The sequence below is a fragment of the Trachypithecus francoisi genome, unplaced genomic scaffold (genome assembly GCF_009764315.1).
Source record: "Trachypithecus francoisi isolate TF-2019V2 unplaced genomic scaffold, Tfra_2.0 Lachesis_group13, whole genome shotgun sequence".
Classification (NCBI taxonomy): Eukaryota; Metazoa; Chordata; class Mammalia; order Primates; family Cercopithecidae; genus Trachypithecus; species Trachypithecus francoisi.
The window spans coordinates 72344944-72360978 of NW_022681458.1; the positions used below are offsets into that span (position 1 = coordinate 72344944).

At 37.9% G+C, this 16035-nt stretch overlaps 1 protein-coding gene across 8 annotated transcripts in view; it reads right to left on the reverse strand.

The window, feature by feature from the left end:
- Positions 1-16035, reverse strand: part of UBR3 (ubiquitin protein ligase E3 component n-recognin 3) — a 279870-nt gene that overhangs the window by 173151 nt on the left and 90684 nt on the right. For all 8 annotated transcript variants that reach the window (XM_033231180.1, XM_033231173.1, XM_033231172.1 and 5 more), the window contains exons 11-14: positions 11118-11204; positions 2403-2468; positions 2225-2314; positions 648-776 (exon numbers count right to left, since the gene is read on the reverse strand). In XM_033231180.1, coding sequence (XP_033087071.1) covers positions 648-776; positions 2225-2314; positions 2403-2468; positions 11118-11204 — 372 coding nt within the window. The remainder of the gene's footprint in view (positions 1-647; positions 777-2224; positions 2315-2402; positions 2469-11117; positions 11205-16035) is intronic.

The following is a 16035-nucleotide window of genomic DNA, read 5'->3' on the forward strand; positions in this document are numbered from 1 at the left end:
TTGGCAAGGCTGGTCTCAAACTCCTGGCCTCAAGTGATCTGCCTGCCTTGGCCTCCCAAAGTGCTGGGATTACAGGCATGAGCCACCACGCCTGGCCATGATTTTTATTTTCTGTATAACATTTTGACATCTTGAGGGGCCTTACAGACGTGAAGACAGATACTCCCTCCCAGAGCCAGCTAATTCCTAAACATAATAAACAACTTACTTGGGAACATGCCCATCATGCAAGCCAATCATTGTCTTTATCTAACTCTCTCATACATCAACCCAGTATTTCCCCTGCTCTAAATCAACCCAGGGCCAGGTACCACAGAGTCAGGTTCAGCCCCTATGCCTCAAAGCCTGCTGGAATTATTCAAACTAGCCAGTCCTGCCTTGCCTTGCTTTTCCTGTAGAAACCCCAATAAAGGCTCTTGCCTAGGCTGTCCCCTCACTCCTTTCTGCCTCTTGACCAAAACCTGGTGCTTTCCTTGTAGTCTTGTGTTGGGTGGTATGCCTCTTCTCCTGGAAAATGTAAGTAATAAATTATTCTTTCAGTGGCATTGGCCTCTCCATGTCATCACTCAGTCACCTCTATAAATTAAAATCCCTTGGGTACAAATGAGACACTTCTAAAGTATATCTGCATTATCTAGTTGGCTTACCTGTAACAGGTAAATGTCAGGATCAATCATGGAATTACAGAAATGAGACTGGACATAGGTCATGGCTTGTCCTTTGATTTGTAGACCATTTCTTACCCACATATTGCTGTGGATTTCAGCAAGACTTGCCTAATAAAAGTAAATTGGACAAAGAATAAATTATCTAAACTCAATCTTTACAAAATATTATAAATAACCATTTCAAAATATTTAATGATATAATCATAGTATGAGCCCGATATTCTGTCCAATGTTAAAGATAATCAGTTGAAATATACACTTCTACATTTCTTTTTAACAATAATTATGTTTTCACATAGCCACTTTTTTAGAGTTTAAACATGAGTTGGTTTTCCATGTTGGCCTCTGGATACATTTATAATGACTTTCACTGACATCTTTCATAAGAAATCAATGCTTATGTTTCACTCTATTTCTCCCTTAAGAAAACTCTAAGTAACAACAACAATCCTGATATACATGTTTAAAGAAAGACACTGGAATAAGCATAAAATAAAACCAATTGTTCAAAGTCAATGAATACATTCTACATCTTTAATTCACCCTAACTCAATCTTAAACCTATACTACTAATTTTCCAAATATTGGAGGTTAGAATAAATGTTCTCACTATATCAGTATTCAATTCTTCACGTATTTATGTCCAGTGTCAACTAAAACTAAGCAGTCATAATTTTTTTTTTTTTTTTTTTTTTTTGAGACAGAGTCTCACTCTGTCACCAGATGGAGTGTAGTGGCGTGATCTTGGCTCACTGCAACCTCTGTCTCCCAGGTTCAAGCAATTCTCCTGCCTCAGCCTCCCGAGTAGCTGGGACTACAGGCACATGCCACCACGCCCAGCTAATTTTTGTATATTCAGTAGAGACAAGATTTCACTATGTTGGCCAGGATGGCCTCAATCTCTTGACCTCGTCATCTGCCCGCCTTGGCCTCCCAAAGTGCTGGGATTACACGCGTGAGCCACCACTCCCGGCTTCAAGCAGTCATAATTGTATCTGTTTCCTAACACCCAGAGTTCAGGTTCAATAATATTATAATTAACAAATCTAAAATTGCCAGGAAAAACAAATTGAAGTGCAAGTCCCTCTAATGTATACAAAAAGCTGGCCTGCCAAATTATAGTGTTGGTATTAAAAGAAATTACAGTGCTTATATAAGCTAATTCTTCTCTCTTCTTTCTCCTCACATTATACAGATAGGGAAATTAAGAATCAAGGAGGTGAATTACCCTAAACTTTGTGGAAAATAAAACAGTGGTAGCACCAAGGCTAGAATCTTTCGGATCTCTTGACTCCCAAAACAGTGCTATATAGTATGTTAAATACCACCCCATAAGTAAATATCATGAAAAGAATTCCTGGAAAAAGTAAAACTACAAAGTAAATCTCATAAAATGAAAAATACCTAAACATAATCTGGCAAAAATACAGTAACATTTTTTTTTAAAAAGTTTTCAAACATCTCAGCTATAACAACAATGAAAGGCAAACAAATAAAGGAAGAATCGCTTAAACAAGGAATCCACTTCAAAAGTTTTTAAATGCCTGAATACATACTTGAATTTGGAGTGGGTGAATCATTAGTTTCATTAACATTTCCTGATCTGGTAAAACAGAATCCAAATCTAGTTCTTGACATTTCACAGCCTAAAATTACAATAAAAAAGTTACTAATTCAATTCTTATTTCTGAAAATTAAAAAAAAAAGAACAGAACTCTTTAATGACAGTCTTACCTTACTCAAAAACATAGCATAGTAACGATGTAGTGGCAGATGAAAAGTGACTTGGTTAGGTGCTGGCTGGAATAAACAAACAAAATCCGTAAGTCAAAGACTATTTCACAGAAATTTTAAGATGGTTGTAAAATGTTTAAACCATACTCTCACCTGGATTTATTCCTATACTTTAAATTCAAAACTTAACATTTTAGAAGATGCAGATTCTAAAATCACTACAGATAAAATTATCCCATTTTAAACACTTAAGCGTTAAGTTTCTTGAAGGCAGAAATTGTATTCTACTCAACTTTGAATCCTCTGAAGCATTCAGCACAGATTAATATTTCCTAAATTCAATTTAGCCAAAGCAAATAATCATTATTAAAACAAGGGATGGAATGGATTTCCAGCTACAGAGACCATTTGGGATTCTTCAAACGCATGTATACCAAACATCATGACAGTAATAAGAGTAACAGTCACATATACCATTCATTGAACACTTACTATGTGCCAGTCACCATGCTAAGCACTTTATTCACATTATCACATTTAATCCTTAGAAGAATGCTATGGAGTAGGAACTACTAACATTCTCATTCTACAAGTAGCAAAATTCAAACTTAGAAAACTTAAGTAACTTCCTAAAATTCAAAAGTAGTGAACCAGGGAGCTAATCTGGACTCCAGTGTCATATTCAAAACAGTAAGAAGACTCTGACCACATCCCTAAACAGAGGTATAAATGCAGGGCATCGTTAAGATTCCTTCATCGGTTGGATAAGATGCTTCCAATCAGTACCAAACACACCAGCCTCCATACAAAACTTCATAAAAAATATGTGAATGACGTTATGCATTCCTTTAAATATTACAAAAACTGTATTTTAAATCTGTGAATCCCACGGATCACAGAATCACTACAGGGCAAAAATATACCACAGCTGTCCTTCTTAAACAAATGAGTTAAAAACTAAAAAGGTATTGTTTGCTTTTAATGCTTTTTAAGTTCTTAGTAAATATTCTCTTGTTAAAAATTTTTATCCCGGACATTCAGATAATTATGCTAATGTGATATCATTATAGAGGTTATAAGGAGTCTAAATATGTCACCATCCCTGAAATAATTATTTTTTCCAAAACCAGTAAGATAATAACATCCTCCTCAATATGTAAAGGCTATAAAAATGTGTTCTAATAAATAAAAGTTTGCCCTCCATAAAAAGAAAGGAAATTATAACAATGTTCTGTAACATGAATAAACCTTGGGGACATTATGCTAAGTAAAATAAGCCAGTCACAAAAAGACAGTAACTATATGATTCCACTTATATGAGGTTCTTAGAGCAGCCAAATTCATAGAGATACAAAGTAGAATGGTGGTTGCCAGAAGCTGGGGGAAGAGGAAATGGGGAGTAGATATTTAATGAGTATAGTTTCAGTTTTACAAGACAAAAAAGTTATGGAGATTGGCTGCACAACAATACAAATACATGTAACACGACTGAACTATATACTTAAAAATGATTAAGATAGTGAATTTTATGTTTTATGTGTATTTTGCCACAATTAAAAATAAAGTTTTAAAAAGTTTGCCCTCCATTACAATAATCATCTTAGTAACATATTCCACACCAACTAGCTAAGTCAGAATCTCTCTCTATTTCCTTTGAGGCATTAAGCAGACTGGATAAGTGCAGACTCTTTTTTTTTTATAGACAGGGTCTTACTCTGTGGCCCAGGCTGGAGTATGGTGGCACGATCACAGCTAGCTGCAACCTCCGTCTCCAGGGCTCAAGTCATCCTCCCTGCTCGGCCTCCTGAGTAGCTGGGACTACAGACACACACCACCATGCCTAGTTAATTTGTGTATTTTTTGGTAGAGACAGGGTTTTTGCCACGTTGCCCAGACTGCTCTTGAACTTCTGGGCTCACGCAATTTGCCCACTTCAGCCTCCCAAAGTGTTGTTAATAGACGTGAATCACCATGCCCAGCCTAAATGCAGACTCTTTTTTTGAGTCTCGCACTGTCCCCCAGGCTGGAGTATAGTGGCGCAATCTCGGCTCACTGCAACCTCTGCATCCCGGGTTCAAGCAATTCTCCTGCCTCAGCCTCCTGAGTAGCTGGGACTATAGGCGTATACTGCCACGCCCGGCTAATTTTTGTATTTTTAGTAGAGATGGGGTTTCATCATGTTGCCCAGGCTGGTCTCAAACTCCTGACCTCAAGTGATCCACCTGTCTCAGCCTCCCAAAGTGCTGGGACCACAGGCGTGAGCCACCGTGCCTCTCCCTAAGTGCAGAATCCTGTCTCTGCCAGCTACCTGTAAAACCGGGCAAGTTGCCTCTCTGTGCCTAAGCTGTCTGGTCCTTAGAGTAGGAATAATAAAGAGTTGGGCAGCTGTGAGAAATAAGTAAAACAGTACAGTACCCAGTACATATTGCTATTAACTAATAAGCCATGGACTCTATTTTATCTTTCAGGGCTTTAGCATATCCGATATTCAACATTCTCCATAATGTTAAAGTCCATATTCCTTCCTTGTCTAATGTCACAGACTGGCTACTTGATAAGCGCTTCTTCTATTCCTATATATACTGATAGTACTTGGATTCCATTCTTCACTCTATAGTCTTCTCATTATATGTGAATTTATCCAGATTCACAGCTTCAGCTGCTAACTCTACCCAGTTGACTCCCAAATCTCAGCAGAAATCTCACTCCTGAATTCCAAATCTCACTTTCAGGTGTCTACTGAACATCAATACTTAATATTCCATGGGACTACAAATACAGTGTGTCCAAACCAAACTCAGTATCTTTGCCATAAAATTCAATCCTCCTCAATATTTCTTCTCCAGATTCCCAGTAATTTAAATATGAAATGTAGACTTCCTCCTTCTCACAAGCCTCCTATATTTGATGAGGTATCAAATTATGTTTACTTATTTTTTAAATAATTTCTTAAATCCACTTTCTTCTTTCTGTCTACACTGCACCTAACTAACCTTAGCTCAGGCACTTAACACCTAGCGCCTAGGTTTTAGTGATAACTGCTACTTCTACTTTTATTTTCCATAAAACACCTTTTGTGGTGTCTGCCTAGCTCACAAGCTTCCCATCTTCTCAGAATGTGTCTCCCTTTCCCACTCTCTGCCACCTCAACCACACACAGAGATTGGGGCCTGATAGTCAAGTTTATAGTAGGCATATTTGACTGGAGGCAGGGCAGGGGACATCTGACCCAGCCTGAGCAATGACTTTCTCTCTTAAAAAATTGGAACTGGGATTCAGGGACATTCACAGACAATCTGGGAATATGCCTGAAATGGTAACATTAGGCAACTATAAGAAGGCAGTATTTCACCACATGGACAAAGTACGGGAAGGGAAGAAAAAATGAGGCACATACACACAGGACAAAGCAAAGGCAAGCGACAAGAGCTCCTATTCAGATTTCCAGTCCATCCCTGAGGGCCAGGTGCCCTAACCCTGAGACACCCCTATGTATTAATAATAAATGACTGCTTCTTTAACTCAGGCTGCTTTAAATTATTTTTCCCCTTGCATTAAAAGAACCTTAACTAACATATCTTCTATTACCCGCTATATACTGCCAGAAGGTGGTCTTACTTAAACATTAATTTAATCTTGAACTTCTTCCACTCACAATCTTTTAATGACTCCCTATGGTTTTAGCCTCCTGATAACCTTCCAACTCCTGAGAAGAAACAGCTTACCTCTCCAGCCTCATCTTCTGTCACACAAATTCATGCACCATAGGTACTGCCCCTAACTTACTAAGCTTCTGTGCCTTTGCATATACACTATTCCCTCTGCCCCAAATGTTATATATCCCTTTTCCCATTGGATTAACGTATCTTTAAGACTGCTCGGTTGACACTTCTACTAAGAAGCTTTTCTTGGGTTCTTCAGGCTAAGTCAGGTGCTCCCTTTTATCCTCCTACATAGCACCTGGTCACAACTTTACAGAAGCACAGGAATCAAATTAACCATATACTTGTCTTCTACTTCCTTAAGTTAGGGACTGTTTTACCACTATATCCCCTATGTTTATAACATAGTAAACATTCAATAAATATTTGCTATATGAATGCATGTTCTACTTTTCTCTTACCAGAGGACTCTAGCCAAACCCACCCTGCTACAAACTCACAATTGTTGCCCTACATGATATTCATGTTTTTAAGAACTCTTAAATGGCCTATCTTATAGGAAAATGTATTCCATCCCGTTTCTATATGATTGATTTGGCTTACTTCAGTTCAAAACATATTACTGGCCAGGCACAATGGCTCACACCTGTAATCTCAACACTTTGGGAGGCCAAGGCAGGAGAATCACCTGAGCCCAAGCGTTCAAGACCACTGGCGAGACCCTGTCTCAAAAAAAAAAAAAAAAAAAAATTATTTGCTTGATTTGTACTAGATTACCATAATGACTTCTGACATCCACCCACAAGGATGGAAGAAGAACGAATGTTTATCACACATGTAATATGTGCCTCTTAGTCAATCCTCACTGGTTAATGTTACCAACTTCAACAGATGAGGAAATGGGCTCAGCAGGGTTAAAAAAAAAAAAGGTAAAAATATATTAAAAATTAAACCTAAAAAAATCTATCCAAGGCTACATAGCTAGTTAAATTACGGCAGAGTCACAATTTACACTAAAATCTGCCTGACGTTAAAGCTCTTTCCACTGCCAACAACCAACATAGTTAAAACACTACCGGACAAGAAGTTCCAAAATGTGGACTGTGGACCCAGAAGTACCATAATTTGCTACGTAACAATAGGCAAGTCATTTAATATCTCTGCATCTCCACTTCCCAATGACAAAAACAAGGAGGAACAATAAAACCTTTAAGCACCATATAAAAACACGACATGGGCCAGGCACAGTGGCTCACGGCTGTCATCCCAGAACTTTGGGAGGTCAAGGTGGGTGGATCACCCGAGGTCAGAAGTTCGAGACGAGCCTGGTCAACATGGTGAAACCCCATCTCTACTAAAAATACAAAAATTAGCTAGGCATGGTGACACAAGCCTGTAGTCCCAGTTACTAGGGAGACTGAGGCAGGAGAATCGCTTGAACCCAGAAGGTGGAGGCAGCAATGAGCCGAGAGTGTGCCACTGCACCCCAGCCTGGGCAACAAGAGCAAAAACTCCATCTCAAAAATAAATAAATAAATAACATATTATTTGATTCCTTAAGTTCTATACTTAATTTCTATTCTTTTAAGAATCCATTTAAATTTTTGAGAACATTCAATATCTTCCTAAAAATATTTCTGTATGAAAAACAAATACACTATTTCCTAGAGTTCAGCTGCTCTGTATGTCATACACGAGTCTAACTGTCCTTCACTATACTCCTGATTCCAAGCATGATTAATTTAAATATCATTTTCTTTTGTATAATTTTCCCCCAGTTCAATCTTACTGCTGCCTTAGTGATGCTACTATTTCAACAATAACTCCTGCAGTTTCAAACACCAAAGAAAGCTGGATTGAGAAAAGCTTCAGTTAAAGCTCCAGCTAAGGGACTGACCCTGGACAGGGTGAAGAAGGAGGGAAGCAGGCTGGAAGTGGGATGGAGCTCCGTGAAGGCTGGAGAATGTTCTCTCTGAACACTGACTTATTACCATTTACATAAACAGAATTTAAGCCTAAAGACCAACAATTACACAAAGCAAAGAATCAAGGTGAGTTGGTCAGGGCAGAATCAAAATCCAAATGGACAAAATCCAGGTTGAAGGCTAAGAGCTGACACAAATGTTGGGGGAGGGGTAATGAGGAGTAAAGAAAAATTAATTCAGGAAAGGAGGGATTAGAATTAAAGATAACAAAGGGTTCTTCCCTTCCTAAACCATTCCTAAAGCCACTGGAAGGTAAAGAGAGGGAGCACGGTAAAATAAGCATCTAAAGGTTAGGAAACTGAGAGGGAAGTCAGAGCTCAGACTGAGGAGGGCAACTGTTGGGGGTAATCGAGGGGTTGAGATGTCAGGGGTTGCTCAGGCATAGGGGGTGTGGCCTAGCATAGGGCATCAGATGTGGACAGAGTCAAAAGGGACCCACACAGCAGGGCAGCCCAGTGTAGAGCATCAGAGCCAATCTGGGTGAGGAGGGCCTCCAAATGGGGAATCACAGCCTGACTGAGGTAAGGAGGGCAACAATACAGGAGGCCAGCCTGGAATAGGGAATCAAAATCCAAGCTGGGTAAGGAGATTATCCACATGTGCAAAGAGCCCAGCAGGAGGCATCAGAGCCAAGGCAGAATGAGGAGGACATCCAAAAACAGGAAGAGCCTGGTGCGGGAGTTTCAAGCACAAAGAGGGTGAACAGGGCTTCTCCACAGAAGGGAAATCCAAAGTGGGGAGTCAGAGCCCAAGCAGGATGAGGAGGGTGTCCACGTGTGGGAAAAGGGGGAATAGAATGAGGACTCAGAGTCAAAGCAGGGAAAAGAGGCATCCATGCAGGGGAAAGAGAGGCAACTGAGATGAGAGTCACTTCTCATATTTATATGTGAGATTGGTCATACATAAATATGTACTTATAGTTAAGTAAACATATTAAAGATAATGGAAGCCAGGTTTTCCACTGTTGAAGAAAACTAGAATAAATCCTACAGTGTTAAACTTGAATTAAAAATATCAGTTTGAACTCACAGATTTCACTGTAGACAAAAAAATATAGATGCAAATATGTATATGTACTTACATACATACACTCCTCTGTTCACTGTGAAGTCCTGGGAGCAGTGATACGCCAATAGCAATGAGCACATGTAGCACCTAGATTTTTCTAAATATTGTTCCACACTAAAAGTAACCAGGGATCCATAAATAAATTATTGATTCCAGGAATGGATGGGGAAACTATGAGTCTGAAACATCCTGATGGGCCAGAAAACATGGAAGTTCTCAAAAAATGATGGGACAAGTAGAAACTAAGCTTAAAGGGGCTCTCACTGGCCAAATCTGAAGCAATTTGAGCATCAAATAATGACAGAAATAGCTTATAACCCATTGAATAAAATAGAAACTATGAATCTCTAGAGACAAAAATAAATGAATGTATTAAAAACTGGATCACAAAATGCTTTATTAATTACATGAGAAAAAGGGTAATTTTATGATGAAAGAGTCTAGGAGGTACCACCCTAATCAAGTGACCAAAGGGAACATCATCAGTAATAGAACACAAATCACAAACCACCAGATAGGATGTGATGAAAAGACTACAACATCACTTCTGTAATATTCCTGAAAATGATACATAATCTGAATCTAATCATGAAACAAACCCAAACTGAGAGGCATTCTTCAAAATGTCACTGTCCTGGCCAGGAGCAGTGACTCACACCGGTAATCCCAGCACTTTGGGAGGCTGAGGCGGGTGAATCAACTGAGGTCAGGAGTTCCAGACCAGCCTGGCCAACATGGTGAAACCCTGTCCCTACTAAAAATACAAACAAATCAGCTGGGTGCGGTGGCACGCACCTGTAATCCCAGCTACTCAGGAGGCTGAGACAGGAGAATTGCTTGAACCTGGGAGGCAGAGGTTGCAGTGAACGGAGATCACACTCCAGCCTGGGCAACAGAGTGAGACTATGTCTCAAAAAAAAAAAAAAAAAAAAGTCACTGTCCTAAAATGCAAAGAAAGACTGGGAAAATGTCTCAGAAGGAGATTAGAGACATGATAACAAAATGCAAAATGCAATTCTGAACCAGATCCTTTTTCTATAAAAGATATCATGGGACAACTGATAAAACATGAATGAGTTATAAGAATTAAATGTTAATAATATATTAATGATTTTTATAGTTGCATTCTGGCTATATAAGAAAATATCCTTGTTTGTAGGAAACACTTAAATGCATGGGGGTAGTGAGGCATCAAGTCAACAACTGAACTCTCAAATGGTTCAAGAATAGAAAGTTCTTTGTCCACTCAACTTTTCAATAGATTTGTGATTGTGTCAAAAATTTTTAAAACAGAAAGGAAAAAAACACACATACACACAAGAGATAATATTTGCCTACCCTCCACATATACACAAACACACAGCAATGTTCTGTGTGCCCAAGGTTCAGAAACTAGATGAAGTGGGGGTGAGCTGTCTGAAACATGGTCTTTCTTTTTTGCATATGGCATATTCTGACCCTACTTCATAAGAGGAATAGAAGGAGCTTCTGATGGTAAACTTGGCTGACTAATAAAAGCAATGACTTGTTCAATTCATACATACCAAGTCCTGTGCCAGCTCTTCTCATTATTAACAATAATCACCTTTGTTCAAGCCCATCTTTTCCTACTCTGACAAGCAGAACACTGTCCAATTAATAGAGTTGATACCCTTTTCATTAATCTCCCCTATCCTATTCACACTTGCATTGTCACTTTTATATATTCAACTGAAACTAATTTTCACTCAATAAGAAATAATGAAACATATATACTTAATAATGGAAAAACAAATCATGCCACTCTTCTCTAGGAAATAAGCAGACATATTAGTGTGCTCCAGAATCTCCTAAATGTCAAAGAACTAAAGAACTAGTCTCCCCTTTAGGTTTCTCTTTTTCAAAGCCTAATATGTTCATTACTTCCTTCCCTCTCCTATGAAAAGGTTATTATTTTCAACATTAAATGAAATCTAACACTTTTCTTAAATGTCTTTACATACATCAAAAAATATACATACCTCATCTACGAAGTTAATAGCATCAAACCAGTCTTGAAGAGCTTCAAGGCAATATCTAACAACATTTCGGGTATATTCTTGAGTTTCCTAAAATAGTAAGTTATATATAATAAATGTGTAATATATAAACATATATTTTCAACATTAAATTATATGTAATAATCATTATATGCATTGTGTATACATAAAATGGTAAAACATAAACATTTTCAATATTATATTTGCCATTTCAAGAAATTGTCCCTTCATAAACAACCAGTGACAAATATGAAAATTAAATAAGTCGATATGTTTCCTTTTTTACAATACGTTTCTAAAAATGAATGAAAGCTGAAATAGATTTTAAATAGATTTCAATCAAACTCCATTTCAAGAGACTCCCCCACCAATTTATTATAAATTCCCTAATGTCATTGTTTAATGGGTACAGAGCTTCTTTGCGGCTGATGAAAAAGTACTGGACATGGATAGTAGCGAGAGTTGTACAACACTGTAAATGTACTTCAAGTCACTGAATTTCACAGCTAAAAACAGTTAGTGGTAAATGTTATGTATATTTTACACAATTAAAAGGAAAGGGTAGAGCATACGCGGACTGTAAGTAACCTGTGAATACCTTGACTTACAACAGAATTAGGGAAAAGACATGATGTGTGTGCCACTTGAAGTAAGAGTACTGTAAAAGACAACTACAATGTTTTGTGGTAAAACAGATCCACCAAAATAGGTGAGTTCCTATTTAGTGGTACTAAATTAGATAGTGGTAGTAGTGGTAAACTTTATGAATACACTGTAAACCACTGAATAGTATATACTTTAAAATGGTTAAATGGTGTTTAAGTTAAAAAAAGATATTTTGGGGTATCAATGTAAAATGTGTAAGTGCAGAAAGCATCAAAGCCACATGGGTTAAACTCATCAGCTACCTATGTAAATGATATAAACATGGTCGGGCGCGGTGGCTCAAGCCTGTAATCCCAGCACTTTGGGAGGCCGAGACGGGCGGATCACGAGGTCAGGAGATCGAGACCATCCTGGCTAACACGGTGAAACCCCGTCTCTACTAAAAAAATACAAAAAAACTAGCCGGGCGAGGTGGTGGGCGCCTGTAGTCCCAGCTACTCCGGAGGCTGAGGCAGGAGAATAGCGTGAACCCGGGAGGCGGAGGTTGCAGTGAGCTGAGATCCGGCCACTGCAGTCCAGCCTGGGTGACAGAGCGAGACTCTGTCTCAAAAAAAAAAAAAAAAAAATGATATAAACATGCCTTTTTAAAAAGCTGAAAGTCTCACATTCATTCTTGACTTCTCCTTCACCTTACTCATCTCCATGTCATGTCAATTCTTGCTTGATATTATCATATAGCTTCATGCCTATTTCCATTCCCACAATAGAGACCAAAATCACTTACCTGGTCACCTTACTAACATTCTCATCCTGTTTTAATCTATGCTATATGAGATTTATATTTATAAAATATTATTTTATACATTCAATTCCACACCTCTCACTGAAAAAAAATTAATGGCACTTACAAGTTATCATAAATAATCTGTCATAACCAAACTAAAGCAGCAGGTAATTCACAGATAAATAAACTTTTAAAACCAAATGTTCTCCTATTTCATCAAGCATTTGGGCAATGGGTTACCATTACAGGCTCTTAGTGCAAGTGTAAACTGGTACCACCTTCTGGAGAACAATTTGACAAGTAGGTACTAAGAGTCTTAAAACGGTGACCAGTTAATTCCATTCATAAATACAGCATATTTCATAATCATGTTCTGATTGTCTCTCTATCTCCCACTACCACCACTCCCCAACCCCAAAAAAAGTCAGTATGCATGCTAACTTAGTAGTTTTATGACCTTGAGCAAATTACTTAAATTTTATGAGTCTTAGTTTCTCCACATGTAAAAATGGGCATAACACAACCTACTTCCCAGTACTGTCCTGAAGAGGCAAGTGAAATGATGTACATAAAATGCTCTGTATCATAGGTTAACAGTATGTGTGACAAGCAATTAAGTGCTCCAAAGAGTCAAGACCACATTAATCTTCTATCAAGTCTGTAGTAACCTATAGTTGCCACCGGATGAAGATTTTGCAGTTTAATGTTCTCCTTAGAAAGCAAGTATCAGTAAAATTCTAGAAGCGTGTCATTCTCTTATCCAATCTTCATGTCATTAGTTAATCTAGCATTAAAAGTATGATGCTGTACTGACTGAGCTATCTGGGTAGTATTACTTTTTTTAACTAGCCCTTAATGTTTTCAAGAATCAAATAGCATTCAATGCAATCATACAAAGACAGTAATTTATCAAGTGAAGTTTCCTTTTAAATTACTTAATCCTTAAGTTTTATATTTTACAGTAGAAAATTTAAACAGAGAAATAACATTTATTTTCCTATAAATAATAGTGTTTCTTCCAGTTTATACTTCTAAACCCTGACAGCACTGCAGCTAAAAAGCTTTGGACATTCTTGCTTAAAAAACAACTATAGCAAAGTGATAAAGAGCATTGGTTTTTAAATCAGATGAATTTGCTTTCAAATTCAGTGTCTACTTATAGTATGTGAACTTAAGCAAGTTATTTAACCTCTGAAAGAACAGAATGATGCCATGTACTTTATAGGAGAGGCAATGAAGGTTAGATAAGAATATATGAAAAGTGCCTGGAACAATGTCTCACATAGTGTTAAGTGTTCACCAAGAGAACGTCTTATCGAGGAACCAGATGCTCCTATAACTGAGAAGTTACTCTCTGATACTGCCAGGACAACAGGAGTCTGTTTTCTCTCTGTTCTCTTTATTTCATATATTCGGAGAACCATACTGCACTGTAATTCTAGCCTTCAAAGCTGAAATATGAACTATTGCCCAGAAACAATAATTTTTCATTATCAAAGAGATAAACATAACCTCAGCCTCATAATTCAAACTCATCTTAAACACAGTAGTCAGAATAATCTTCTTAAAATATTGATCTTTTTATATCAATATCATATCAACCCACTTTACCGAGTGTCTTCCGTTGGCTTACATACATGACATGGCATTCTTCTGATTTTTCTCTTCTCCCTATCCTTAATATCTAAATGACAGTTCTTTCTTCAGGGTTCACATCTCTCTTCTCCCTATTTAATCTCATTCCATCCCTTGGTGATAAATATATTCTATATGTCTAAGGGTCTAGAATGTATAACCTCAGTCCAGACTTACTTTTTGAGCATGAGACTCATATATCCAACTGCCTATTCTCTATTTCTACTTGGATATTTCACAGGCATCTCAAACTTAACCTATTTAAAGCTAACTCTGATCTCTCTAAATTTGACGTTCTCTCAGTCTTTACTACCTTTGTAAATAGCACTTCCATACACAGTAACTCAAAAGTCTCTCTCATCAATAATGTACAATCCATCACCAAGCCTGTAGATGCTACCTCAAAAATACATCTTGAATATCCAAAATATACTTTGAATATATATATATCTAATATACATGCTACCTGAATTTCATGTTCAGACTACTGTCATAGAATCTTTTAGTTGACAAATAATAACTACATGTATTTATGAGGTACAATGTGATGTTTCGAGATAAATATATGTATATATATATATACACACATATATATACACACACACACACAAGGATTGTGGGGTAAGTATATCAAGCTAATTAACATATCCATCACCTCAGACACTTATCATTTTTTGTAGTGAGAGCATTAAAAACCTATTCCTTTAGCAATTCTGAAATGTAAAATACATTATTATTAACTACAGTCACCATGCTGTGCAATAGATTTCAAAAAGTTATTCCTCCTCTCTAGCTAAAACTTTGTACCCTTTAGTCAAAATCTCCCCATTTCCCACTCCCTCAGCCCCAGCTTCTGGAAACCATCATTCTACTCTCTACTGCTATAAGTTCAACTTTTTTAGATTCTACATACAAGTGAGATCAATTTACCGTAGCATCTTAATTGGTCTATTTACTCCTGGTCTTGCTGCTTCCCACCCATGCTACTCCTGCTCAAATCCAGTCTTCTCCAGGAACAGAACGATCTTTTAAGTGTAAATCTGATCACATTAAACCCTTGCTTAAAAATCTTCAGTGGCTTCTCCTTAAAATTGAATCCAAGAGTCCTTAACATGATCTGCGAATACCTGCAATAATAATCTGATCTCTGCCTCTCTCTCCAACTCCACCTTGTTTACTCTGTGGTTCCAGCCACAAATTCCTTAAAAAGACCAATCACGGCTGGGCACAGTGGCTCACGCCTGTAATCCCAGCACTTTGGGAGGCCAACACGGGCAGATCATGAGGTCAGGAGATCGAGACGATCCTGGCTAACACGCTGAAACCCCGTCTCTACTAAAAAAGAAATACAAAAAATTAGCCAGGCATCGTGGCGGGCGCCTGTAGTCCCAGCTACTCGGGAGGCTGAGGCAGAAGAAGGGCGTAATCCCCGGGAGGGGGAGCTTGCAGTGAGCCGAGATCGTGCTACTGCACTCCAGCCTGGGAGACAGAGCGAGACTCCGTCTCAAAAAAAAAAAAAAAAAAAAGGACCAATCACTTTCCTACCGAAGGTAGCAGTCCCTCTAATCTCCCGCACGACCACCACTAACCCCAATTTAACCTTCACAGAGATGGGCCCTTCATATTCTCTCTTCATAAAGACATTCTCTGATACTCAAATCGTCAGTCCTCATACTCATTACTCTCCCTCATAACAACCTGTTAATTTCCCAAAAAGCACTTTACGAAAGCTTGTGAAATAAACAGATGTGTTTACTTACTTAAGGTTTATCTCACCCATGAGAGCAAGAACCGTATCTGTTTGGTTCAGTATTAAAAATTTAAGCATCTAAATAATGTCTGGCATATATTTTTTGAATAAATGAACAAACCTCA